Raw genomic sequence first — 26,207 nt, forward strand, 5'->3', positions numbered from 1 at the left:
AGACGCCCTTCTTTCCCGCCTAACTCACCCANCAGTCGCCGCCGTTTTTCAGCCACTCTGCGCAGCCCACAGGCCGACCCTGGCGCGGGGCTGTAGGAGGCGAACGGTGGGGAGGGGACTGGGGGGCGATAGCAGCCTGGGTTCCTGTCGCTGAGAGGCAGGCCCCTCGTCCTGGTCTTTGCACGTGAGCTCGGCCTCCGGCTTCCCGAGAAGGCCCTCCCAGGCTGAGGCGTCCCGAGCAGGCAGCTTCCCCGCCACCTGTTTCCCGCGCTCCTTAGTCGCCGGTCCCTCGCGGAGCCGGCCCTCCTGGGCTCGCAGCCAGCTCCTGGTACCCAGAGCAGATGCAGGATTGCAGAAGGCAGCTGGGCCTGGGATGGGATTTAACAAACCCCTTGGGGACCTTGATTCCCAGGGAAGAATGGCAGTGACCACCACGGATTGGGGGCCCAGTCAGGCAGCCCAGAAACAGGGCGTTCATACAAACAGATGTAAAGACCCAAAACCAGCATGTGTGAACCTACCTCCACGGCTGGGACAGGATGTGAGGCGCCAAGAATCCAGTTCATCCAACTGGTGTGTCAGAAAAAGATGCCATCTCAATATTGGTTTATGTTTATTTTCCACTGACCCTGTGGGTGAAGACGTCCTTGTCTAATACTCCATCTGAACGCTTTCCAGCTCATCCAGTATGTCACCAGGTAATACCACTGAAGTCTTGTTGGCTGTTTCTACTTTCCCCAGGCTGAGGCATCCCGAGGCCTTAGCCTCTCTCACCTGCTAAACTTTGCCTTCCCATTTCTTTTAGCAAATAAAAGTCCAGAAGCTATAAAATTCAGTTTAGTGGTTCAACTAAACTGAATTTAATTGAAATTAAATTGTTACTGATCAGAGTTATTGATAAGAAAACAATAAGACAGTCTCTGCAGGAGTTTATAGCTAGTGATAATCTGAAATTTTTAGATCAATCAATGTCAAGTAAGTCGCTGTTAGAAAATGATTATATGTTAGGAAAAGCCCAGGTCAGGGATCAGCCAAGGACAATTAATGGCATGAGCTTAAAAAATTAGGACTTGTTTAAAATTAGGACAAATGACCAAACTGGGCTTAAAGAGGAGATTTCATTGGTGATGAGTTAGGGGAGAAAAAAAGTTTATGCCACAGTTACTTTCATAATTTTAATTAAAATCTATTCAGAAAAAAAAAATCTACATTCTACTAAATATTTTATAATCTGTTTTTTTTTTTTTAAGTTTCTAAAGGCTCTTCATAAACAGTATCTTTAAAGTGTCTTGTACTAACTTTTTCTTCTATCTTGGGTCATATAGAGCAAAATTTCCTAACAAACACACAAAGTACAAATGAAGGACACTGAGAATATTTGAAGGAAATTATCAAATATATTGACCTAATTCATGGATCAAAGTAATTCTCTTTCACTTTGTTTCCTTCCAGGTTAACAGATATGGAGGTTTCTATGAGGATTTGGAGAAGAGTCTCAATGACTGCTAAAATTCTGGACTAGATTTGTTAGGAAAGGTAAAGAAACAAGGATCTACTAGAAGTAAAGAGGAGGTTATAATGGTTTAGTAAAGCTTTTCTAATATTAAAAAAAAAAAAAGGTATCTACCTGTTGTGCCTTGCTGGAGAACTAAACAAGAAATAAATTTATGATCCAACATAAGGAGTTTTTGAAGAGGTTTAACATGATAATTAAACTCTTAAGATGGTTTATTAATGTGCTCAAGGAGGCAGCGTTTTGAAAAAAAATTAATGATGATGTTAAGTGTGTCCATTTTAAGAAAAGACACTAACTTTTTTGGTCAATTATCACAAGGCCCTCATTGTTTGAGGCACTTCTACGTACGTTAATGCACTTAATCCTTGTAGACTCCATGGGATAAGTATTATTATCCCAACTTATAAATGTGGAAATTTAAGTTAAAATTAAGCAACTTATTCAAAAATACAGCTTCTGATAAGTGGTAAGGTTAGCATTTGAGTCCAGCTGTTTTTGATTCTTTGCACCATACCTGTCAGCTTTCCCTAATTGAAAACTGGTTTGATGGGCAGAAGGGCCAGTGAGTCTACAGCTTTCTGAACTCAATTCACAGGAACAACATTATGTTACTCAACTTCTTTGCTATTCCTACCGCTGTTCCTTTAAGTTGCTTCAAGATTACTATAAACTGGGTGGCTCATAAACAGTAAATGAATTTGTTCCTCACAATTTTGGAGGCTGGAAGCCTGAGATCAGGCTGCCATCATATTGGTTTCTTGTGAAAGCCCTCTTCCGTGTTGCATATTGCCACCTTTCGGCTGTCACTTTCTGGCTTTGTCCTCACATGGCAGAAAAGGCAAATGAACTCTGCGATTTCTTATTTGGACACTATAGTCTCATTCATGAGGTCTCTGTCCTCATGACTAATAATTACCTTCCAAAGGTCCCATCTCCTAATAACATCGTATTGGAGGTTGGGATTTTGACATGTGAATTTCTAGGGAGACAAAAGCATTCAGTCCATTGCAGTACCTAAGTTCAAGTAGCAGTTCAGTAAATGTGTTTAAATTGAATAGATTTAAATCTGATCCTTTCTGAGGAAGTGGCATTTAAAGAAAGACACCAATCAAACCACATCAATCATGTAAACACATTGGAGAAGAGTTTTCCAAGCAGAGGGAATAGCAAGTACAAAGACCCTGAGGTACAAAGTTGCTTGGTTATATTTAAGGAACAGCCAGGAGGTCAGTATGTTTGTAGCTAAGTGAACAGGAAACAAAGGATCAGATCATGTAGTGTCACTGCCACTCATTTTTAAAAAGTCAGTTCCCAAGAGCACATGAACAACAGTGTTAGAAATAATAATGATTTATTGAATGACTCTTATATAACAGACACTGAAATACAATATTTAAATGCAGTATCTCATCTAATCCTTATGCTAATTCTACAGAATAGGTATTATCTCAATTTTACACCAAGAGGAAAATTTAAAAAACAAATATTAAGTAATATGCTTTACAAAATAAGTGGCAGAAACAAGATTTAATTCAGGTTTGTGTGTTTGCAAAAGTTTGGCTTTTCCTACTATTACCACAGTTTCTCACTTGAAAGATTATAAAAGAGAAAGGGATTTACCCATGCATGCAATCAACAAGTAATTATGTTGCATTGCTAGATGACAGGTATTATAGAAATTATATTAAAATGGAATGCAGCATTTTTAAAATTGTTTTTTTATTTAGGCAGAGGCGGACACATATCTTTATTTATTTTTATGTGGTGCTGAGGATTGAACCTAGTGCCTCACGCATGCTAGGCGAGCGCTCTACCTCTGAGCCACAACCCCAGCTCCCAGAATGTAGCATTTTAAAAGTTTGTATGTGAGCTAGGTATACACACCTGTAGTCCCGCTACTTGGGAGGTGAGGAAGGAGGATCTCTTGAACCCATAAGTTGAAGACCAACCTGAGCAACTTGGTGGAATCCTGTCTTAACAAGAGAAAACAAAGTTTTCATATGATTATGTTCTTATCAATCATTTGTTTCTAAAACTTTACAGATAGATGGACTATAAGGCAATTGCCCAACAAACTGCTCAAGAAGTTTTAAGTTACAATCAAGATACATCCGGCTGGAAAGTGGTTAAAATTTCAGTAAGAAAAGTTAAATATATTTCAAGAATTTTTTTTTTGAGAATTTACTATAAAAACATTTTTTTAAATATTTTTCTTTTATGAAGCAGAAAAATGTATTTTTTCTATAATTGACAATTTATTTCTGGATTTTTATTCCCCTTTGAGAAAAAGATAACTGTTTCCAGTAAGGCATCTAGAAAATTCCTCGGAAATCTGTGAGTACATGTTCCTATTTGCATTCATTTTTTTAAATTCAATGGCATTATTTTATCTGGAACTTAATTCTGCTTCATTAACTACAACATTATATGATAATAATCAAGAAACATTATTTAGTCAATAGGCTGAAATGTAGTATTAATATAATAAACCAATTACATACCATCTCATCCTTTATCTTTACACCTGAAGATAATCACACAGAAACATAAATAAATCCTTTTGAACTGGGTGTGTAGCTCAGTGGTCAAGCACTTGCCTGGCATGTACAAGGCCCTATGTTCAATTCCTAGTACCACCAAAAAAAAAAAAAAAAAATCCCTTCTAGTGAATAATTCATGAATATAGGAAATTTGCACTTCAAGAAATAATTACTTATAAAAGCACATTGGTATTTTTTAGCTAGCAGTAGTATTTTATGGTCTTCTAAACTCTTCACCTTTCCTTTTAAATGAACCATAAAAAGTAGTTTTCTTCCTCATTTTATTTCTCTTGCCGATACATGCAATTTTTTCTAGAGGTTGCTTTTAAGGAAATATTTGAGGATCCTACTTCTTCATATGCAAGCACATTAAGGGAAATTGTGCTGATGTTTTCTAACTTCTTTAGAGTTATTCACTTATTGCTTATGATATCACATCAGTTTCTTCAGATCATCATGTATTGTTGAGAAGACCAAATTTTATTCAATTCCTTTTCATTTAGAATCCACTCCTTTGAACTGCTTACTAAAATGTATCTTGTACATCTAATTTTCTACTATTGGACAAAGCTGGTATGATTTTTCCCATTCATTTTTAACAGTTATGAGAAAAATACTGCTTTCCTGTTATCTAAATAATTAGTGACTAAAGTGGCACTTATAGAAGTGCCAAATGATGCAAAGAATGAGTACAGTCAAGTCTAGGCCCTCCAAGGAAATAAATTTTTGGATCATGTGACTTTTTATTACCTTTCAGACAAAACCAATGTAGGCAGAAACCTATGCATCAAAGAAACCTTGAAAGTTGTTCATTTAGTCTACAAATATGTCTGGAGTATTTATTTAAGCAAGGTACTGTATATAATGCAAAGATCCTGTCAAATAGCCTCCCTTAGGCTGTTTCAAACTCTCTGTTTCAAAGTTTATTGAAATTTTTTATCAGAGATATTTAACTGTTGCAAAACTAAACAATTAGAACTTTTTGTACTCACATTTTGAATGGAATTTATGTGCATTGTGTACCAGTTATATATTGATGCACAAATTACACTATAATTTAGTATCTTAGACATTTTTCCAGGCACAGCTTAGCCTGATTCCTCTATATCAGACAGTTTCTCAAAAGTGTCCCTAAGATGTCAGCTGGGGCCTAGGGCTCACTTGAAGGTTCAGTTAAGGGAAGGTCTATTTTCAAGCTCATTCACATAGTATCACAAATTCAGTTCCTTGTGGGCTTGTTAGACTGAGGGCCTCAGTTCCTTGATGGTTCTTGGCTAGAACCTTCTTTGTTATTTGATCTGTGGGCCTCTCCATAGAACTATTAAGACATGACAGGTTGGGCTATGGCTGTGGCTCAGTGATACAGCACATGCCTAGCATGTGTGAGACACTGGGTTTGATTCTCAGCACCACATATAAATAAATAAATATCCATCAACAACTTAAAAAAAAAATACATGACAGGTTACTTACCTCAGAGTGAGGGATCTAGGAGAGAGCAAGAAATAGAGCAAACAAGATAAAAGCCAACCTAATCCACAACCTAATCTTAGAAGTTACATCCCATCACATTTGCAATATTAAGTGAATTACCACATACAGTCCTGACTCAAAATGGAGGGGATTACTCAGGGTGTCAATATCAGGAGGTGGGGTTTATTGGGGAGGTTTTAGAGACTGCTTACTGCACAGTGGATTTGTCAAACCCTTCTTTAATTATATTTCAAAACTAAAATTAATAAAAAGTACATGAAACTTAATTTTGCATGCATGTTTTTCAATCACAGCCCACTGATTCTTCTAAATTTTCTATGGTTATGTCCAGAAAGAGTATGACTGGTGCAGTTTATACTTGTTGAGATATATATATATATATATATATATATATATATANGTATAAGAGACAGTATCTATATATCTATCTATATATATATATATATATATATATATTATATTTTTATTAGTTATGGCATATATTTAGGTGCTAACAAAGAAAATCAAGTTGGGCATGTTGGCCAGGTTGGTATGCCTCATTTGAAAGTTTACATTACCCAGAGGAGAGCAAGAAAGTGAGACTACCACCAATCAAGGGGAGCTTACATTTTTCCATTGCTTCACATCTTCACAGTTTAAAAGAACTGCAAATAATCAAAGTAAGAAACATACATTTGAATTTAGAATGAGTAACCAGACATAAACATTATATACCTATGAGATATATACTATTGTCCAATATGGTTTGCCAAACTAGAGTCTGGGAGAAATGTAAACTGTCAAAATGCACTACAGGGGAAAAATGATTTGCAGGGTCAAATAAATTTTCAAAACACTCCATACAGTCTCTTCTTGGAGATTCACTCTTAAGATTTAAAGAAGTCTTAAAGTAAGACACCTACTTAACATTAATTCATATTTTTTCAAAAATAAAAAAACTTTGTTGATCTGAAGGAAGGAACATTTACATGAAGGAATTTGAGAATAGCTCACAGAAAAAATTAGAAACCAACAATTTTAAATTAAATTTTTATTTTAGTTTATTTTATGGGGATTGAACCTAGGGGAACTCTACCTGTGAACTTCATCCCCCAGCCTTTTTATTTATTTTTTTATTTTTTGGTACTAGGGATTAAACCCAGGGGCACTTAACCACTGTGTTGTCCCATCCCCAGCACTTTTTTAATTTTTATTTTAAGACATGGTCTTATTAAATTGCTTACACTCTTGCCAAATTGCTGAGGTTGGTTTTGAACTTGTGGTCTTCCTGCCTTACCCTCCCCAGCCACTGGGATTACAGGCATATGCTACCATGCCTGGCTTTTTTCTTTTCTTTTAAGACAGAGTCTCACTAAATTTCCCAATGGCCTTAAACTTGCAATCCTTCTGCCTCAGCATCTAATTCTCTGGGATTTCAGGCCTATGCCACCAAGCCTGGCTTCAACTAAAATTTTAGAGAAAAATTCACATACAGAGAAGTAGTCTAATGAATTCCTTGCTTACCAAAGTATAAAAGCAAAGGCTCAGAGTAATAATGTTTTACAAATATAACAACTATTTTCTATAGTAATAGTATTATTTTTTACCTCACTTCCTGAAGAAATTCAAATTTCAAAAGTTTAGAAGTTTGATTTTTCTTAAACTTATTCCCTTGCTTTGAAAAGAAAGACAAAGGGAGAAAGAGTGACCCACACTGTTCTGACTTTATTTTCATCTGTCAATCTTATGTTAATATTGAGCTTGAATTCAGTTTTCTCACACTGTCTTAATTTCATTGGTATACAGCCAAACATACACGAAGGTTTATTTTCCCATGTTGTTGATGGTAAGCTGGAATTTACTCTTGGAACAGTATTAGTTCCTTTAGGCCAGTGGTTGACAAACAACTGCAAGTAGAATACATCTGGACTGCTGCCTATTTCTGCACAGCCTTAAAACTAAGAATGACTTTTATATTTTTCACATGGATGAAACAAAATCAAAACAAGAATGTTTCCTTACATGTGAAAATTAATGAAATTCAAAACTCAAAATCTATGAAGCTTAATTAGAGCACAGCCATATCCATTCATTATGTTATCTATGGATGCTTTACCTCTACACTAGCAGAGTTGAATGTGACCTGCAAAGCTCATTATTTATCATCCAGACTTCTACTGAAGAGCCTACTGACCCTGCTCTAGACCATATTATGTTCTTAAATGTCAGGGCTCCAGATGCAATGGCGCCTGCCTGTGATCCCAATGGCTTGTGACGCAGAAGCAGAAGGATCCTGAGTTCAAAGCCAGCTTCAGCAACTCACCAAGGCCCTGTCTCTAAATAAAATATTAAAAAAGGGCTGGGGATGTGTGGCTCAGTGATTCAGTGGGCCCCTGGGTTCAATCCCCAGTACCAAAATTAATAAATAAATAAAAATCAGAGCCATGAGGTACAAACCACACAAATTTCTCATCAATGATCATTGGCTTATGATAAAAACAGCAGGTAAATGTTAGTGGAAAGACTTCAGAAAACTATAAATAAAAACAACCCTTTAAAAAAGATGATCATTAAAATATTGCAAACAAAATTAGTAGAAAAATTAACTTGGAAATTCAATTATTGCAGTACACGTTTAAATAAGCATTGCTACTTCCAGTTGGATATTAGTGTACTAAATTGCTGACACAAGTTGAAAATCTGTAATTCAAGGCTGAAACCTGAGATATTCCAAATGTAAAACTTCATAAGCACAAAACATGATACCATGAGTGGGTAACTTCATACCATGAAGCTTTGTTCATTCACAAAATTATTTAAAATATTGTGTTACATTATATTCAGCACCTGTGATCCTAGTGACTTGGAAGACTGAGACAGGAGGCTCCAAGTTCAAAGCCAGCCTAGGCAACTTAGTGAGGCCTTATGGCAAAATAAAATAAAAAGGGCGGGGGATGCAGCTTTGTGGTGGGGCACTTACTAGCAAGTGTGACGCCTTAGGTTTAATCCCCAGTAACATACACGCACAGACAAATCACCTTCAGGGCTATGTGTATAAGGTATATATGAAATGTAAATGAATTCTGTGTTTCAACTAGGTTTCTCCCAAGATATCTTATTATGTATATGCAGGTACTCCAAAATCTTTAAAAAATCCAAAATCTTAGTTGCAAGTATTTCAGATAAGGTAATACTCCACGTGTATTACCTTCAGGATTTTTATTCGTTAAATTTGCCTGTCTTCAAATTTGATAGCAGCTTATTTTCAGCTTAAACTTAAGTATTAAATTTTCTTTATTTTGTTAACTATAGATATCGTGTTGAAGGGATAATTCCAGAATCAACATTTAAACTATCTGATTTCCTCTACCAACCTGGAAACAGGGTTGCATGGGATAAAGCATTGAAAGTATACAATATGATACACAGGATTGATTCGGAAATTTATTTTTTTAATACTAGACTTTTCTGTGTCAATGCATCTTTAGTTTTATATCTTAATGATTTGTTTACTGAAACAATGTATGTAGACACTTAGTATTTATACATTCAAATGAGTGAAAGTTTTTATAAAATTCTTAAAACTTTTCTCCTTATTAATCAAGAGTTTAATTACAATTAACATCATTCTGTTTGTAAATACATATCACATTTTGAATCTGGCAAAGTCTCTTGTACCTTTTGTTATTAGGGATCTGAACTCTCGGGGATTTACCTCCATGACATAGAAAACAAAAATTAAGCATTCCTGCATGGAAATCAAGACATATTTTAGTTATATTACATTACAAAACAGGAACAATGCAGATATCTGCTATTAGGACTTCCAAACAAACAGCATGTGGCACTGAGGACTAAAGATAAAATATAAAGTAAAGAAGTATCATTACATAAAAGGCTGCAGTTTAGAAATACTTTCAAATACATTGTCTTAGTTAAATAGATATGAAGAGGGATAATAAAAAGAACAGAAAAACATAGGTGATCACAGTAGAAAGTTGAAGACAGGTGAGAGGAAGAGTGAACGTGAGAGGTGAGTATTTTAAAAGGGGATGGAAGAAAAGATCAGGAAAGTGAAAATAGAGTGAAAAAGATCAAGAGGGGATGACAGAGAAAGAATGATACGTGGTAAACAGGTAGAAACAAGGGGAGACAAGCAACGTAGAGGACTCTTAATATTCATGCAGCACACGACAGATCTCACTCATTAAAACTGCTATAAAAGTAAGCACCCAAAATGAAAAACAATTCTTACTGTGATATATTAAAATTTATTCTCCATTTATGTTACTGTTTGTTTTTTCCCTCTTAAGAATCTGTTTGGGGGCTTGGGATATACTCAGTTGGTAGAGTGCTTGCCTTGCATGCACAAGGCCCTGGGTTCAATCCCAGCACCATAAAATAATAACAATAATAATAATAGAAGAGAAAAGGGCTGAAGATGTGACTCAATGGCTTAGTGACACTGGGTTCAATCCCTGGTACCAAAAAAAAAAGCTTGAAAACATTCTTCTTCTTCTTCTTCTTCTTATTATTATTATTATTATTATTTAATAATATTTAATAATAGTAATAATAATGAAAAAAGAATCTGTTTTGTAAAAGGATCCTGATTTATTCCAGTCCCTTCCTCCCCAGACAGATATTTATGTTTTTTTAACAAATGAATTCATTCCACAAATACACTGGAGCACCCACTATTCAGGCATTGGGAATACAAGACAGAAAGTGTCCATTCTTTCACAGAGCTTACATTCCCTCAGAAGAGACATAATAAGCAAGTAAGCAATTAAAAAGATAATATCAGATGATATTAAGCATTATGATGGCTAGGACTTGACAAGAATAGTATGACGATTAATAGTTCTGGCAATGAATAGGAGAATGGGTTATAAAGGGCAAGAATAAAATTGGTAAGAACCGCTAGTTACACCTCATAGTAATCCAGATTTCTACATCTAAAAATTAAAAGAGTAGACAATCTTAAGTACTCCCTGAATCTTCTACACTCATAATTGTAGATCTCATGCCCCTTCAACACTGAAAATGCAAGCTGATTTGATGATAATGATCTGAAAACTGCAAAGCCTTGCTTTTTCCAAACAGAGATGCAACGTGTGCAATATAGTTCCTTGGGGAACAATACAGATGGTAAATATTAAATAATGTTTGCAATCTTTGTGATTTGATTTGTTGCAGGACACATTTATATGTCATACCATAACACAAAGTTTTGCCATGGGCTCCATTTCCCCCCGAGACTTTATCGACTTAGTATACATCAAGCGCTGTGAAGGGAACATGAACATTATCAGTTGTAAGTTGAAATGTTTTGCTCACATCTTGGAATTACAATGAGTCATTAATAAAACTTTTCCCTTTAATTTGCAGTTAGGAAGAAACTCTTATTTTCAGCTATTTCCTTTAATTTTTTATTTACTCAGTAGGACAAATACATACATGCATCAAGTAGATAAATATATATTTCACCCAGCTTAGGAGGTGTCATGTATATAATAGCCAATGATTATGTCATCTCCTGGACTTTTACAGCATAAACTCTGTAGGACTTAATAGATAGAGATGCCTATAGACTAAAACTTCAAGATATACATTTTTTAAATCATAGAAGCAAAATTAAATTTTTGGATATATAATTTTATACTTCAATTTCTTAGAATGGCCATATATAGTAAATGATTGAAGTAACTATTGAAGAAATTTCCACTAGATGGGTCATTACATAAATGTGCTTTAATTTCTTTTAAAAACTGAAGACCTTGATATATGCTTAGCATCTCCTTTGCAAATATGTCATTCTGTAAAATGTGAATGTGTAACCATTTCCTTGCTTGCATTATTGACTCAAAACATACCAAGTTGTGGTAGACATTAATAACTTATGGTGGAGAGACTTTGGGAGAATAGTGGCAAAGATCCCTGGTTTTCTTTGTAATTGATTTAATTTTACTATTCTTTTCTGAATAGTTTCCTCTACTATGGGGATAGAGACAATTACGTTTAATTAGCATTTCCCAACAAAGTTTCAGTTACTCTGCCCAGTCTAACTAATTGCTGTCACTCAAATCCATTTTGTTCTGTTTTGCAGCAGGCCACTAAGAGCTGATGTTCATCATCTTCACATATTTTTGTCTCATTTTTGAAATGACAGAACATAAAATGTATCAATTACCTACAATACAAAATGCTGTCTTGTCTGAATCTGTTATTTTCTATATTTAGATATCAGACCATTTCTATCTGTTAGTGATCAGATAGAAATTTTTAAAAGCACAGAGGGTAAAACCAACAACTAAAGGTAATCAGTCATTTAGTGCAGAAATCACTACTGAATTTGCTATAAGAAGTTTCTATTGAATGAATTTTTGATGAATACTTGTGGGTTATTTTCTTAGTTTTATTTATCTTACTCTGAACCTTGCTTTGAGCTAAATATTTTGCATGCATTTTCATTATTGACAAAACTGAAGTTCACAGAAGTTAAGCAGTTAGGAAATTAAATTGCATACTAATAAGCAGCTGAACCAGAAATAAAAACCTCTGGTCTGATTTTCCAAAATAAGTGCTGACTACCATACTGTGTACCTCATAAAAAACACATGCATGCCTGTTTGTAGACTTATTTCTTTGAAAACAAAATACAAGTATAATCTTCATATTTTAAATAGAGAAAAATATTTTACTGTTACTTCTGGAAGTACCATTAGGCCAATGTAATAGTCTCTGTTAAGATAATTATACAAAAATGGAAAATTCATTCAACCATATAGGCTTTTAAACCTGTTTCAGATTGTATTTCCCATATAACAGATTGCTTATGTTCAAATCACATAATAAAATTAACCACCTCTGACAAGAACAGGATTTAGTTGTGTAGAATAAACATATATTTAAAAAATTTTTTTAGTTGTAGTTGGACACAATGCCTTTATTTTATTTATTTTTATGTGGTGCTGAGGATCGAACCCAGTGCCTCACACGTGCTAGACAAGCGCTCTACCGCTGACCCAAAACCCCAGTCCCCAAATAAACATATTTTTTAAAAAAAATTTTAGAAAGAGTATATATAGCCATAAATTAAATCACCTCTGTCTGCATTTACATACAATTTAGATACTTTTCTGTATAATTACTAAAACAAATTCTACTGATCTTTATACTTTGCAGTTAGCTATAGGGAATTAGCGAAAGAGAGCATTTTTAAACTAGTCACTTTAAACATTTTATTTTTTTTTAATTAATAAAAAATAATTCAAACCATGACATTAATGGTCTTTTTGCTATTTCTTCTTTTGCTTCAAATCTCAGGAAGTAATTTTTATACAAGAAAAACTGTTAAAAGTAATAAATATAATAGCAGGGATCTGGGGTTGTGGCTCAGTGGGGAGAGCAGTTTCCTCCCACATGTAAGGTGCTGGGTTCAATCCTTAGCACCACATAAAAATAAAAACAAAATAAAGATATTTTGTTCATCTATAATTAAAAAAATTAAAAATTAAAAACAAAAAGATAACAGCATGTTTAGAAATACTATTGCAAATGTATATACCTATAAAATTAATGCTAATGTTGATAATTGATAACTAAATTAAAATAAGTGTTATATATTTCTAAAATATGCTTCTGGCAATAGTTTTTATCTTTGTGAATTAGGTTTCATTTTAATATTTTTTTAATCTCTTAGCTAAAAGTGTGGATTTCCCAGAATATCCTCCATCTTCAAATTATGTCCGAGGTTATAACCATCCTTGTGGCTATGTATGTTCACCTCTGAAAGAGTAAGTGTTACTTGCATTTACATATTTTAGCAGTTTTTTTTAGTTCAACTTGTGATTTAGTTCAGTATTCCTGTTCATCAGTAGAAACGTGTGCCAGCATATTCTGTTGGGGGTGGGGGATTGTTGGGGCTGGGGTTGTAGCTTAGTGGTAGAGCGCTCACCTAGCTCGTGTGAGGTACTGGGTTTGATCCTCAGCACCGCATAAAAATAATAAAATGAAGATATTGTGTTCACCTACAACTAAAAAAAATATTTGTTTAAAAAAACTATCCCTAAGTGCCATTTTTAAAATAACTTTTTTTCTATAATTTACAATTTTAAATACAATTATAATGGTTCTGAAATTGCTTACTTCTGGGTGGGAACCTGGATCTAACATCAGTGAGGATTAATCTGAAGTCTAAGTATTTGCTTCCTCTACAGTCCTATGCTCCTATTGCAGTCACATACACAAATTTGAAAAAAATTCCAACAGCCTAAAACAACTTTTCTAAACCTTATTTTCATCTGAAGTATGATCAGAATGGGCAATTTCCTGTAAAACATAAGTTGAGGTTTCTGGGATTAGTCAAATACATACAAACATTCCCCTGTGGTTAAACTTTCCCTGATGTTCTCCATTTCTCCATTACTCACTTCTATAAATTATTAGGGAGTCTTGTGAATTAGAAATAAATTCCCCTGAAATTTACCAGCAATGATTGCTTTATCTTAAAGAAATTTTTTCAAATGGACTGCCTTGCCCCAGCAGACAACCTATACAATGAGACATCCAAATAGTTATCTTCAGATAAGGGAAAAGCTGGAGAAATCAGAGATAGGTTACTGCTGACCGGTGGCCAGCCTAGGGATTAAGAGATAATATAAAACATGAACTCTATTTCAACATATATCATTTCACAAATTCCTTAAGCTTTAATTTATGCCTAATGATTTCTTATTAAGTAGAAGGTATTGCCACATAAAAAAAAGGTGTAAAACTTTGTATTTATACAATAAAAGCTAAAATAAAACGAATTGTTAGACCTATGATCCTCAGTGTTTCCTGTACTGAATTGGGGAACTAAAAAACTATTTTTTAACAATAATTGACAAGATCATTGGTATAAATGACAATAAAAATCATGTGTGCTCTTTCCACTCATTTGTTTTAAATGTATGGCCCAGATTTTATTCCCCATAGCAGGAGAGAACAAAACAAAGAAGTATTACTTTAAATCAGTGAGTTAATCTGTTATCAGCAGGGATTTTATTTGGGAAATTATACATTCTAAAGTGTGCTTCACAGGCAAGCACCCTTCTTGCACCCTGTCACTCTTAACTTTCCACTGCAGAAACCATGGGGCCAAAGCTCTGGGTGGGAACTTTGCCTCCCATCCTGCTGGAGTAGGATATATACAGTCTCATTCACAGATTCAGGGAAAGATACTGATTTTTTTTTTTAAAAATTAAGATTTTTTTAAAAGATTCTTTTTTTACTTTCTCTTTCTATGAAGCCCAGTATTTTGGTCAGCCTACATTTGTGAACAAGGCATGCAGGTCACTTGTAAAACATATCATCAGCAGTAACTTACTTGCTAGTAAATACTGGAAATGCTTCCTTATGTGTATCAATCCATAGTAAATTCAGATAGAGATTTGAGCGCCATACAAACTGCTAGTAAGTACTTGGCAATCTAGCCATTTCAGGCATTGTAAAAATAGTCTAAGCTCTGAATAGAGAAGAGTTTGAGAAAATGGACACTCACACATTGGTTGGCGCAGCAGTCTTCATATTGCCCAAAAGAATTGTATAAAACTGTATTCCCCCTTGCATGTTTTAAAGTTCACATTCAATTTCTTCATAGGACTAAATTTATGAAAAGGGTATAACTCCCTTAAAAATGTATCTTACAGATTCTAAATACCATAACAACTTGAAACCTACCATTCCCTTATCCATCACAAATGCAACCTATAGCAGTCAGAAATTTTATGTCCTCCTTAACCTCAATTTAAATTAAATTCTTCCCCTCACATAATCACATCCTAATGGAATAGATTTTAGGCTTTGAATTCTTTTTTAATTACCCTATCATAATTTTCTACAAAAATACATGGATTTAAGTTTTTTAATTTGTTTTTATTTCTGTGAACATAGTATACATAAGTTTTTTTTTAAATGCCTTCTTTTTTAAGTTGTTATTATTACACATTAATCAAAATTCTAAATTATAACTTTTGTCATACACTTACTAAGCATAAAGTAAACTTCTATGGAAACAGTTTTTTATTAGAAAAACTTTGCACTATTTCCAGGCATTGTTATAAACAATTTGCATACATTGACACTTTTTTTATATTTGTCTTTTAGTTGTAGGTGAACACAATACTTTTATTTTATTTTTATGTGGTGCTGAGGATTGAACCCATTGTTTTACACATGCTAGGTGAACGCTGTACCTCTGAGCCACAAACCCAGCCCCACATTGACTCTTTTCTATCCTCAAAGTGTCCACAGAAATAGGTCATATTCCTATGCCCAGTTCATAGAAAATAAAGTGGAAACCCAGAGATTAACTTTCTCAAGGTTACACATAGAAAATAGTAAAGCTCAGTTTCAAACTAAGACAGACTTCTGCTACCTCATTTTGTTTAACTGTAAATGGATATTACTAATAAGTGAGGCAACTTTCAATACCAAGTCTATTCTTATTTTATAAATAAAAAATTAAGAAACTCCTTTCGCCTACCCCTTGCCCTGGTACTGGAGATTGAATCCAGGGGCACTTTACCACAGAGCTACTTTCCCAGTCCTTTTTTAATTTTTTTTGAGACAGGGCTTTGCAGGTCCAGGCTGGTCTCCAACTTGTGATTCTTCTGTCTCAGAGGCATGCCCCACTGTGCCTGGTTTAGAAATGAGAAACTTTATTTACATAAATAAATAAGTTAAGATGAAAAGAATATAAATGACATTCTATGCCTTGGAATCCTTCTGGATCCTTTATCATGAATCATATACCTATCAAAAATATTTTTAATGAGGATATTAGAAAAAGATTTATTATCCAATCATTCGTCATTCACTTTCTCAACTCACTTCCAATAAATTAATTTTTCATTAGCACATGCCACAATAAAGTACTAGGGGAGTATCCAGGACTTTTCAATGTGGATGACAAACAAGCCTTTGTTCTGTAAAGCAAGGAAAGAGTTATTTTAAACAGGTCATGGGAAAAAACAAGCCCACATCTCCATCAAAGACATATTCTGAGATCAAATTAAGTTAAAAATTTGAAATTTTATTCCCTTAAACGTATTCAAGCTGGATGTGGTGGCACATGCCTATAATCACAGCAACTCAGGAGACTGAGGCAGGAGGATCACAAGTTTGAGTCCAGCCTCAGCAATTTAGTGAGGCCCTAAACAACTTAGCAAGACCCTGTCTTAAACTAAAAACTAAAAATCAAAATTCTAAATTTGATGTGACCTTCGGTTCAATCTCAAGTGCAAAAAAAAAAAAAAAAGTGTTCAAATTCTCATACCCCAGTTTGAAGATCTCAGGGTTGAATATAAAATACTAGTGCTCTGCCTAACATGGTGACTCATGCCTGTAACCCATGCTCCTCAGGACCCTGAGAACGGGAGGTTGCAAGTTCAAGGTCAACTTGAGCAATTTATGCAGACCTTATCTCAAAATAAAAATGAAAAAGGCTGGGGTGTAAACTCAGTGATCATTCACTTGCTTGATATGTATAAGGCCCTGGGTTCAACTTCCAGCACCACAAACAAAACAAACGATTATAAATACTAGTCTTCTTAGAGGGCAATTTGAAAATAGCACATCCAAATGTTAAATGATCAACCCAGATATTCTAAGTACTAATAAAAGTGTGACTGGATACATCACAAAGATGTTTTGTTGCAGTTTTATTTATAGTAGAAAAAGTAAGAAAAAACCTAAATGATAGTCTATAAAAGGAGTNTATATATATATATATATATATATATATATATATATATATATACACATTTGACAAATGCCTATAACTTAAATTATATGCATATTATTTTTAAAAGTCAATAAAATCAAAAAAAGGAAAAGATGCCTAAAGCTAAAGATTTTAATATATATTCTGTTGAAGATTTTAATATATTTTCTAAGTACTTAATATTTTTAAGTAAAATTTTTATTTATAAGAATGTAACTACAGGGGCTGGGGTTATGGCTCAGTGGTAGAGTACACGCCTTGCACATGTAAGGCACTGGGTTTGAGTCTCAGCACCACATAAAATAAAGGTATTGTGTCCATCTACAACTAAAACAATATTTAAAAAAAAAAGAATGTGACTACAAATCACTCTATCATCCCCCTCCACCCCACCCTCCACTCCCGCCACTTCTTTCAGTAACTAGCCTATCATAAGCACTATGAAAGGAATCCATGGTGAATAAGACAAGAATCCTGCTTTCCATAAACTGGCAAATTCAATAGATAAATCTATAAATTATTTATCTTAACTCTTCCTTTGCTTACAGAAACCCAGCATATTCCAAACTAGTGATGTTTGTCCAAACCGAAATGAGAGGAAAACTGTCCCCATCAATAATTGAAAAGACCGTGCCTTCTAACTTGGTAAGCTTCGTCCTCAATGCAAAAGATGGAATAAAGACACACAAAGCCCCATCAGGACGTGGACATCATAATGGTCATGCATCATTCCAAAAGAAGAAATAAGGCCTTTCTGCTATTAAATCAGAGATTTAAGACCATACAAACTGTTAGTAAGTATGGTGAAGGAAAGAACATTGGAATAGGTAAAAATACACTATCCTCCTAAGTGTATTAAATCGTATTGGATGTTGACAAAAGATCAAAGGCAATTCAATGGAGTACAGGTAGCCTTTCAGCAAATGGCATTAGAGCACCTCATATCCTGCGGCTTTGACATGTCCTTACACCATACATAATAATTAACTCAAAACAGAACATGTAAATGCAAAGCATAACACCATAAAACCTTTAGGAAAACATCTTCGTAACCTACATCTAAGCAGAGTTCTTTAACATGAACCAAAAAAAGCAGGATTCATAAAAGGAAATTTTTATCATAAAATTTAAAATGTATACTGTGTGAAAGATGCTGTAAACAGAGGATGAAAAGACAAGTGTAGACTGAAAGTATCTGCAAGGATGTGTATCCAAAACATGATGTATTTAGATAATGAGAGAGAGCTTTAAAACTCCACATTTTAATTAACAATCCAACTAGAAAACAGACCCAACGCCATGGACATTTCACTGAGCAGGATATGCAGATGGAAAATGAGCTCATGAAAAGATGTTCAACATCATTGACCACTGGTTAATACAAATAACAGTCAAAACGAGATGTCAAAACAATTATTATTATTATCAGAATGGCTAAGACTTTTAAAAATAGTGATAACAAGTGTTGACAAGGATGTGAAAAAACTGGATCAGTCATATATTGCAGGTAGGAATGAGAAAAGACACTGCCACTCTGGAAAAGTTTAGCAGTGTCTCATGTAACTAAACATGTGCCTAGTTATTGCACACTTTCCCACAGAAGTGAAAATGTTCACACAAAAACCTGAGCACAAATGTTCATGGTAGCTTTATTCTAAACAACCCTAATCTGGAACCAATCCACAATTCGTTTAATAGGTGAATAAACTGTAGTAATCTATACATGAAATACTAATGAACAAAAAGAACAAACTATTGATACAACTCTAATGGTCTCAAGGGAATTATACTGAATAAAAAAATGCCAATCTCAGAAGGTTAAATAGTATATTTTTCCATGAATACAACATTCTCAAAACAAAATGATAACTAGAAATGAAGAACCAAATTAGTAGTTATTGGGGTTGGAAGGGGGCCAGAAAGAAAGTAGTTATGGCTTTGAAAGGGCAGCAGGAAGGATCTTTGTGATAAACCTGGTCCGTGCTTTGACTGTGGTGGTGATCACACGAATCTACACATGCAATAAAATTATACACAGAGATTCATGCATGTAAAACTGACGCAATCTGAATAAAAGTGGTATCGTTATCAGTTTCCTAGTTGTGATATTATACTATAGTTATCCAAAATTTTATCATTGGAGGAAACTGGGTAAAGGTAATATTATTTTTTTCAACTTCATATAAATCTATAATTATCTCAAAATAAATTTTTTAAAAAATAGCAGCCAGGCATGGTGGTTCACACCTCTAGTCCCAGCTCCTTGGGAGGCTGAAGCAAGAAAATCACTCAAGCCCACAAATTCAAAACCAGCCTTAGAGAACCTAATGAGACCCCATCTCAAAAATGTAAGTAAATAAAAAGAAAAACCTATCTAAGCTAAAAAGTAATGAGTCATGCAACTGTAAAGACATATCATAGTTGATAGCATTGGTTTTTAAATTTTCTATTTTAATTACCTGATATAACTCTTCTTATTTACATAGTTGATATGTTTGCATCATTAATACTTTTTTGATTTTACAAGCAATTTCTCTAGGGAAGATTTTTTTATCTTATTCTGGGGATTGCAGTGATTGTTAAGGAGATACTTAGTTTCAGGATAAAGTCTGCATTATTTGTAAATATTAAATTTCAAATCATAAATCTAAAGAAGCACACATATTTTTGGAATTATGGCTTGAATAGGTTTGATGTTTTATAGAAAATAATTTCAAACTTCAAGTGTAGGAAGATAACATATCATTCCCATGAAGAATAATTAGATCTGTCCATGGTAAAGTCACATCTAACACGCCAATAATTGCCTTTTAGGCTCAGATGTTTGTCTTCCTGCCAACTTTATGTGAGAGGATGTACAGAAACCTGGGAAGGGAGAGAAGACATAGTTGGGGAGATGCCTGGAGTTGGGAAATATAAAGAAAGCTCCTATGGTTTAGAACTAAAGGAAATCTCTACTTTCTGTTCCCAACTCTGAATGTTCTTCTCTCTTCCCTGAGTATTATTTTTCCTTTTCTAATAAATTTTTAGAAGATATAATTAAAGGTATAATTATATTGATTTAGAATATGCCTTAGTTTGTTGAGATGCCACTTTAACTATCTTCCAATTTATACTCTTAGAAGAAAGTGAGCCTTTTTAACCACTAACTCCATAAACACACATATCACTGAACTACACATTTTAATATAATATATAGTCATCCCTTGGTATCCTCTGTAGTTTCAGGATAACCTCCCTCTAATCCATAGATGTATTCAAGTTCCTTATATGAAATGGCATAGTATTTGCATACAGCTTATACACATCCTCCAATATACTTTAAATCATCTCTAGTTTGTGATAACCAATATAACTAATATAAAACTATGTAAATAGTTGTTATACTGCATTACTTAGGGGATAATGGCAAGAAAAGAATCCTGTTCTGTCTAGTACTAACACTTTTTTTTCCAGTATTCTTAATCCAAGTTTGGTTTAATTTTTGGATACATATGGTTATGAACTGCCAGCTGCATATTCCTTTGAAATAAGAAATTACATCTATTATCAATGAAAATGAAGTTCACCTGAAATGTCTTTCACATTTTGACCAATGATCCAATTACAGTGGTACAAATTTATAATTTTAAAGTAGTAAAAGCAATCACATTGAATCAAATGCACATTTTTGCCAAAAAACTAAGTATTTAAAATCAGTATTTGACCTGGCTAAAGCCAGCTCCTATTATCATCATCATAGAATGAACTACAATACAAGGGTAAGTCTAGGGTTTCATCCAAAACTATTTATTATTTTTTTTAATGTAATAGCCAAGCATGGTGGAGCATGCCTGTTATCCCAGTGACTCAGGAGGCTGAGGTAGGAGGACCACAAATTCAAAGCCAGTCTCAGCAACTTAGTGAGACCCTGTCTCCAAAAATAAATAAATAAATAAAAGGAGTGGGGGGCTGGGATGTGCCCCTGGTTTAATCCCCAGTGCAAAAAAAAAAAAAAAAAAGTAATAGTCAACATTTTAATTTGTTGTTGTTTTAGATTTGGGTTTTTTGTTTGTTTGTTTGTTTTTTGGTACCAGGGGTTGAACTCATCCACTGAGCCTATTTTGCATTTTATTTATAGACAGGGTTTCACTGAGTTGCTTAGTTCCTCCTTTTGCTGAGGCTTGCTTTGAACTCTTGATCCTCTTGCCTCAGCCTCCTGAGTAGCTGGGATTACAGGCATGTGCCACTGCGCCCAGCTACATTTTAAATTTTGACATTAAGGCTGGGGTGGTGGCTCAGTGGTAGAGTGCTTTCCTAGCATGTGTGAGGCACTGAGTTCCATTCTCAGCACTGCATATAAATAAATAAATAAATGTGCATTATCAAATTTTTTTTTAATTTTGACATTAAAATGTAAAGGAAAATAATTTCTCAGAACTTTCAGATACTAGACTGTATATATCTGTAGATGCTATATTGTACATCTTCAGTACTACAAAATACTTAGGTTCAAGAAATGCAATTATCTTACTTATTTGTACAAATAAAATCTTAAGATTTTTTTTCAGTCATATGATTTTTAGAATTAGCCTTGATTTAAGATTCATAGATTTGCCAAATCAGAAACTTCTTGATCTGCAACTACTGAAACTGGCAGTTTGCAATAAATCATTATGATAATATAATAAATTCAATTCTTAAATTTTATCCTTGCTTTGAAAGAGGTGCTTTGGGATTTAACTGGTCAGAACAAAACAATGTTTTTCACTAACACTTTCTTCATATGCTCTTTTCCATATGATGAAGATAATTTATGATTATATGACTACCAACGGCCATAATAATGATGTATAACAATCACAAAATATTGGGCTCAGAATAATAACCTTATTTACCTCTTAAATCTTTGGGTCAGTGATTTATGTGGGACCAGCTGAGCTCCCTCACATGCCTGGCAACTGCTCCTGGATTGCCTGAGAAAGGGTGGTGTGTACTACAACCGTTGGGGTGACTTATCTCTGCTTCAAGATTCTCATTCCACAGTAGCATAGCCTGGTGTGTTCTCACGAAGTAGCTAGGGGAGGAAAGAATAAGTGCTGTTTCAAGTCTGAAGTCCTATGGCAAAGTCATTCCAATAAGCAAAGAAATAGAATTTACTCTTTTAGTAAAATTATAAAGTCATATGTTTGTAAAAGGGTACAAATACAAAGAGAAGTGAAGAATTGAGAGTATCAATGCAATTCATCTACCATATTTCACTCTCTGGCCTATAATCACAATTCCTTCAACATATAAAACATACTCAATCCTAAGACCCTAGAATATCAATCTTCAAGTCTAGGCTTTCACAATCCATGTCAGGTTCAGATGCAGTTCCTCTTGATCTATAGACAGTGAAACCCCCCGCCTCAGTGTGCACACACACACACACACACAATCTACAATGATAAATAAGGAACCAGTATACTTTGGAAATGGGAAAGAATGGGAACTGCATAGTCACTGGTTCCTAACAGTTCTGATAACCCAGCACTGAGAGCTGCTCTGATTCAATTCTTCATAGCTTTTGGTTATACTGAAATGTTCTCCTTTTCCCATCACCCTCATCTGTTTTTTAAGAAGTGATTGTTATCTTAGTAACTTTCTCAGGCTGCTTCTTAAGCCAAAGAAAACCTGGGGCCCAGAGACATTTTTATAGCTTGAACTATCTTTTAGTACAGGCACATGATGTTTTGAACTATGCTGCTGCCTTTAAAACTGTTGAGCTTTCTCTACCACACAGCAAAGCCACACCTGTAATGGGTATCAACATGCTTTCCTGAACTTTTGCTATTACCTTCGGTTAAGGCTTCTGTAGGACCACACCCTTAAGCTTTGTCCACCTCAGACCTATGCAGAACTGTAACTCCTGAAAGCTTAACAAAATATCTGATAGTCATAGTCTTGATTTGATGTTTGACTTGTCATGTCTCTAAGACTTTTGCTAATTTGAGAATGTGGAGAAAAGATGACAATTTTACTTTCCTGGCTATTTAATTTGTACTTATGAACTGGTATGCTTAAAAAAATAAATTCTCTATTCTGTGCAGCTAAATTCCACCAGGTGGCACTCTGTACATTTTGCCTGGAGAGAGCCTAGGCCTAAGCCAAATGTTATTAGGTATGTTTTGTTTTCCAGGGAACCACAAGGCAGCTGTTCTGCCAAATGTTTCATAACTTCTTAGAGAAGTTTCCTCATCACTATTCCAACCTTTATTGACAGTATTCTCAACTCCCTGGTGCCCTAAAGCCTAAATACCACATATTTTCTGTCCTTGTTGTGCAGCCCCGCATTTCCATGTGCCAACCTTTGTAGCCGTTAATCTATTACTGAAATAATGCTACAAAATCATACTTTTTTTGGTGACTCATAGATATTTGCTTCATTACAACTGATCTAGTACACTTTATTGGTATTTATATTAACTGTTAATCTTTCCCTGTTCAATAATTAATAAATGTAAATAAAATTGACTTTATAATTGTTAGTTCAACATTTTTTTCTTTGGAAAAATAATTACAACTTTATACTTTGATGAAATCACAGCAGAAAGATCAGGAGATTTAATTTCATTGATTTTTTTTGGTACTGGAGATTGAACCCAGAGGTGCTTAACCATTAAACCCCATCCCCAGTCCTTTTTATTTTTTGAGACAGAGTCCCACTAAGTTGCTTAGGGCCTCATTAAATTGTTGAGGCTGCTCTCCAACTTTTGATCCTCCTGTCTCAGCCTCCCAAATCGCTGGGATTATATGTGTGTACCATTGCACCTGACTCATATGAGATTTTTATAAGATAATATCTATAATGCTTAGCTATCATTTGGAAATGGATATTCAGATATTAATAAATCTAAACATGAAGTTTGTTAATACTGAAATCATTAACAGCAGTTATGATGGCAACTTACATGATCACTTAATTTCATGTACAGTTTCATGGAATGTCACACATGATGCTAAAATATGTACTTGATTATTTGGCCATCTAAAACCAAACAACTGAATTTGGTTGAACACCAAGATTAGAGCTGAACACTTCAGTAAACATGTACAGATCCCAGGAGTACATGCTTCCTTTTCACCGCCAGGGTATTACATCAAAAAACAGAAAACTGAACAGGAATGCCATAGTATGGCTGTTTGATATATATCCAAATAAGTGGTTTAGATAAATCAACTGCAAAATCAATTTTATTACGAATTTGTGATTTCAAACAAAAATTACTATTATGAAACAAACACTTTTAAAAATGCAGTAATTTCAGATTGGGGTTGTGCTCAGTGCTAGACCACTCACCTAGCACATGCAAGGCCCTAGGTTTGAACCTCAGCACCACATAAAAATAAATAAATAAAGGTATTGTGTCCACCTACAACTAAAAAATACTTTTTAAATGCAGTTCTTTCTTTGTATATATACACACATACTATAAATATATGCAAACACGTTTGATAGATTCTGTGTACCGGTTACTCAACTCCATTCTACGCTGCTTCTATTTGAAAAGTTCAAAAGATGTTGGACTTTCTTACTACTTGATTGTGGGAGGCCAACCTTGCACAAGACTGAGTCACTCCCCAGCTGGGTGATTGAGGCCTCAGGCAGCAGCCATGCCGCTAGATACCCCGCTCTTCTTGGGTTTGAGGGATGGTGTCTTCCTGCCAGGCATGTCTTCCTACAAGGGGTAATTGCGCCCACGGGTGGAGCTATGCTCGCCTGTTTCTTTGTACTATTACCCCTTGCCCTGTTTGGGATAGAATGTTCCATGGAAACATCTTTTGTGTGTCCCCTTATCTTACTGTGCCCTTGGGTGTGGCCTTCCTAGATGTCAGTCAACCTGCTAATAGTGGACATCATGAAGCTAGACTCAGCCCCCTGAAACCTGACTCCTTGCCTCATTTGAATAGCTTCTCCTCAATAAAAGGAGTCAGCACCTGAGAGCTCAAATTACTAGCATATGGGATGAAAAAGGCAATATCACAACAGACAATTCAGAAATACAGAAGATAATCAGAAATTATTTTGAATCCTTATACTCTAATAAATTAGAAGATAGTGAAGGCATCGATAAATTTCTTAAGTCATATGATCTGCCCAGATTGAGTCAGGAGGAAATAGACAACCTAAACAGACTAATATCAATTGAGGAAATAGAAGAAACCATCAAAAGGCTACCAACTAAGAAAAGCCCAGGACCGGATGGGTATACAGCAGAGTTTTACAAAACCTTTAAAGAGGAACTAACACCAATACTTTTCAAGCTATTTCAGGAAATAGAAAAAGAGGGAGAACTTCCAAATTCATTCTACGAGGCCAACATCACCCTGATTCCTAAACCAGACAAAGACACTTCAAAGAAAGAAAACTACAGACCAATATCTCTAATGAACCTAGACGCAAAAATCCTCAATAAAATTCTGGCGGATCGGATACAAAAACATATCAAAAAAATTGTGCACCATGATCAAGTAGGATTCATCCCTGGGATGCAAGGCTGGTTCAATACATGGAAATCAATAAATGTTATTCACCACATCAATAGACTTAAAAATAAGAACCATATGATCATCTCGATAGATGCGGAAAAATCATTCGACAAAGTACAGCATCCCTTTATGTTCAAAACTCTAGAAAAACTAGGGATAACAGGAAAATACCTCAATATTGTAAAAGCAATCTATGCTAAGCCTCAGGCTAGCATCATTCTGAATGGAGAAAAATTGAAGGCATTCCCTCTAAAATCTGGAACAAGACAGGGATGCCCTCTCTCACCACTTCTGTTCAACATAGTTCTCGAAACACTGGCCAGAGCAGTTAGATAGACGAAAGAAATTAAAGGCATCAAAATAGGAAAAGAAGAACTTAAATTATCACTATTTGCAG

General features: G+C 34.7%; 1 protein-coding gene across 1 annotated transcript; it reads left to right on the forward strand.

Moving 5' to 3' along the window:
- The first annotated feature begins 20 nt into the window (after positions 1 to 20).
- On the forward strand, positions 21 to 19,568 carry Stard6 (StAR related lipid transfer domain containing 6). The gene is made up of 8 exons (XM_048806198.1): positions 21 to 698; positions 1,453 to 1,536; positions 3,560 to 3,657; positions 3,772 to 3,850; positions 8,842 to 8,971; positions 10,732 to 10,846; positions 13,235 to 13,328; positions 17,848 to 19,568. Exons 3-8 carry the CDS (start codon positions 3,564 to 3,566, stop codon positions 18,044 to 18,046), a joined length of 711 nt encoding a protein of 236 aa, XP_048662155.1. The 5' UTR covers positions 21 to 698; positions 1,453 to 1,536; positions 3,560 to 3,563; the 3' UTR covers positions 18,047 to 19,568.
- The last annotated feature ends 6,639 nt before the right edge of the window (positions 19,569 to 26,207 follow it).

Source organism: Marmota marmota, unplaced genomic scaffold (assembly GCF_001458135.2).
Source record: "Marmota marmota marmota unplaced genomic scaffold, marMar, whole genome shotgun sequence".
Classification (NCBI taxonomy): domain Eukaryota; kingdom Metazoa; phylum Chordata; class Mammalia; order Rodentia; family Sciuridae; genus Marmota; species Marmota marmota.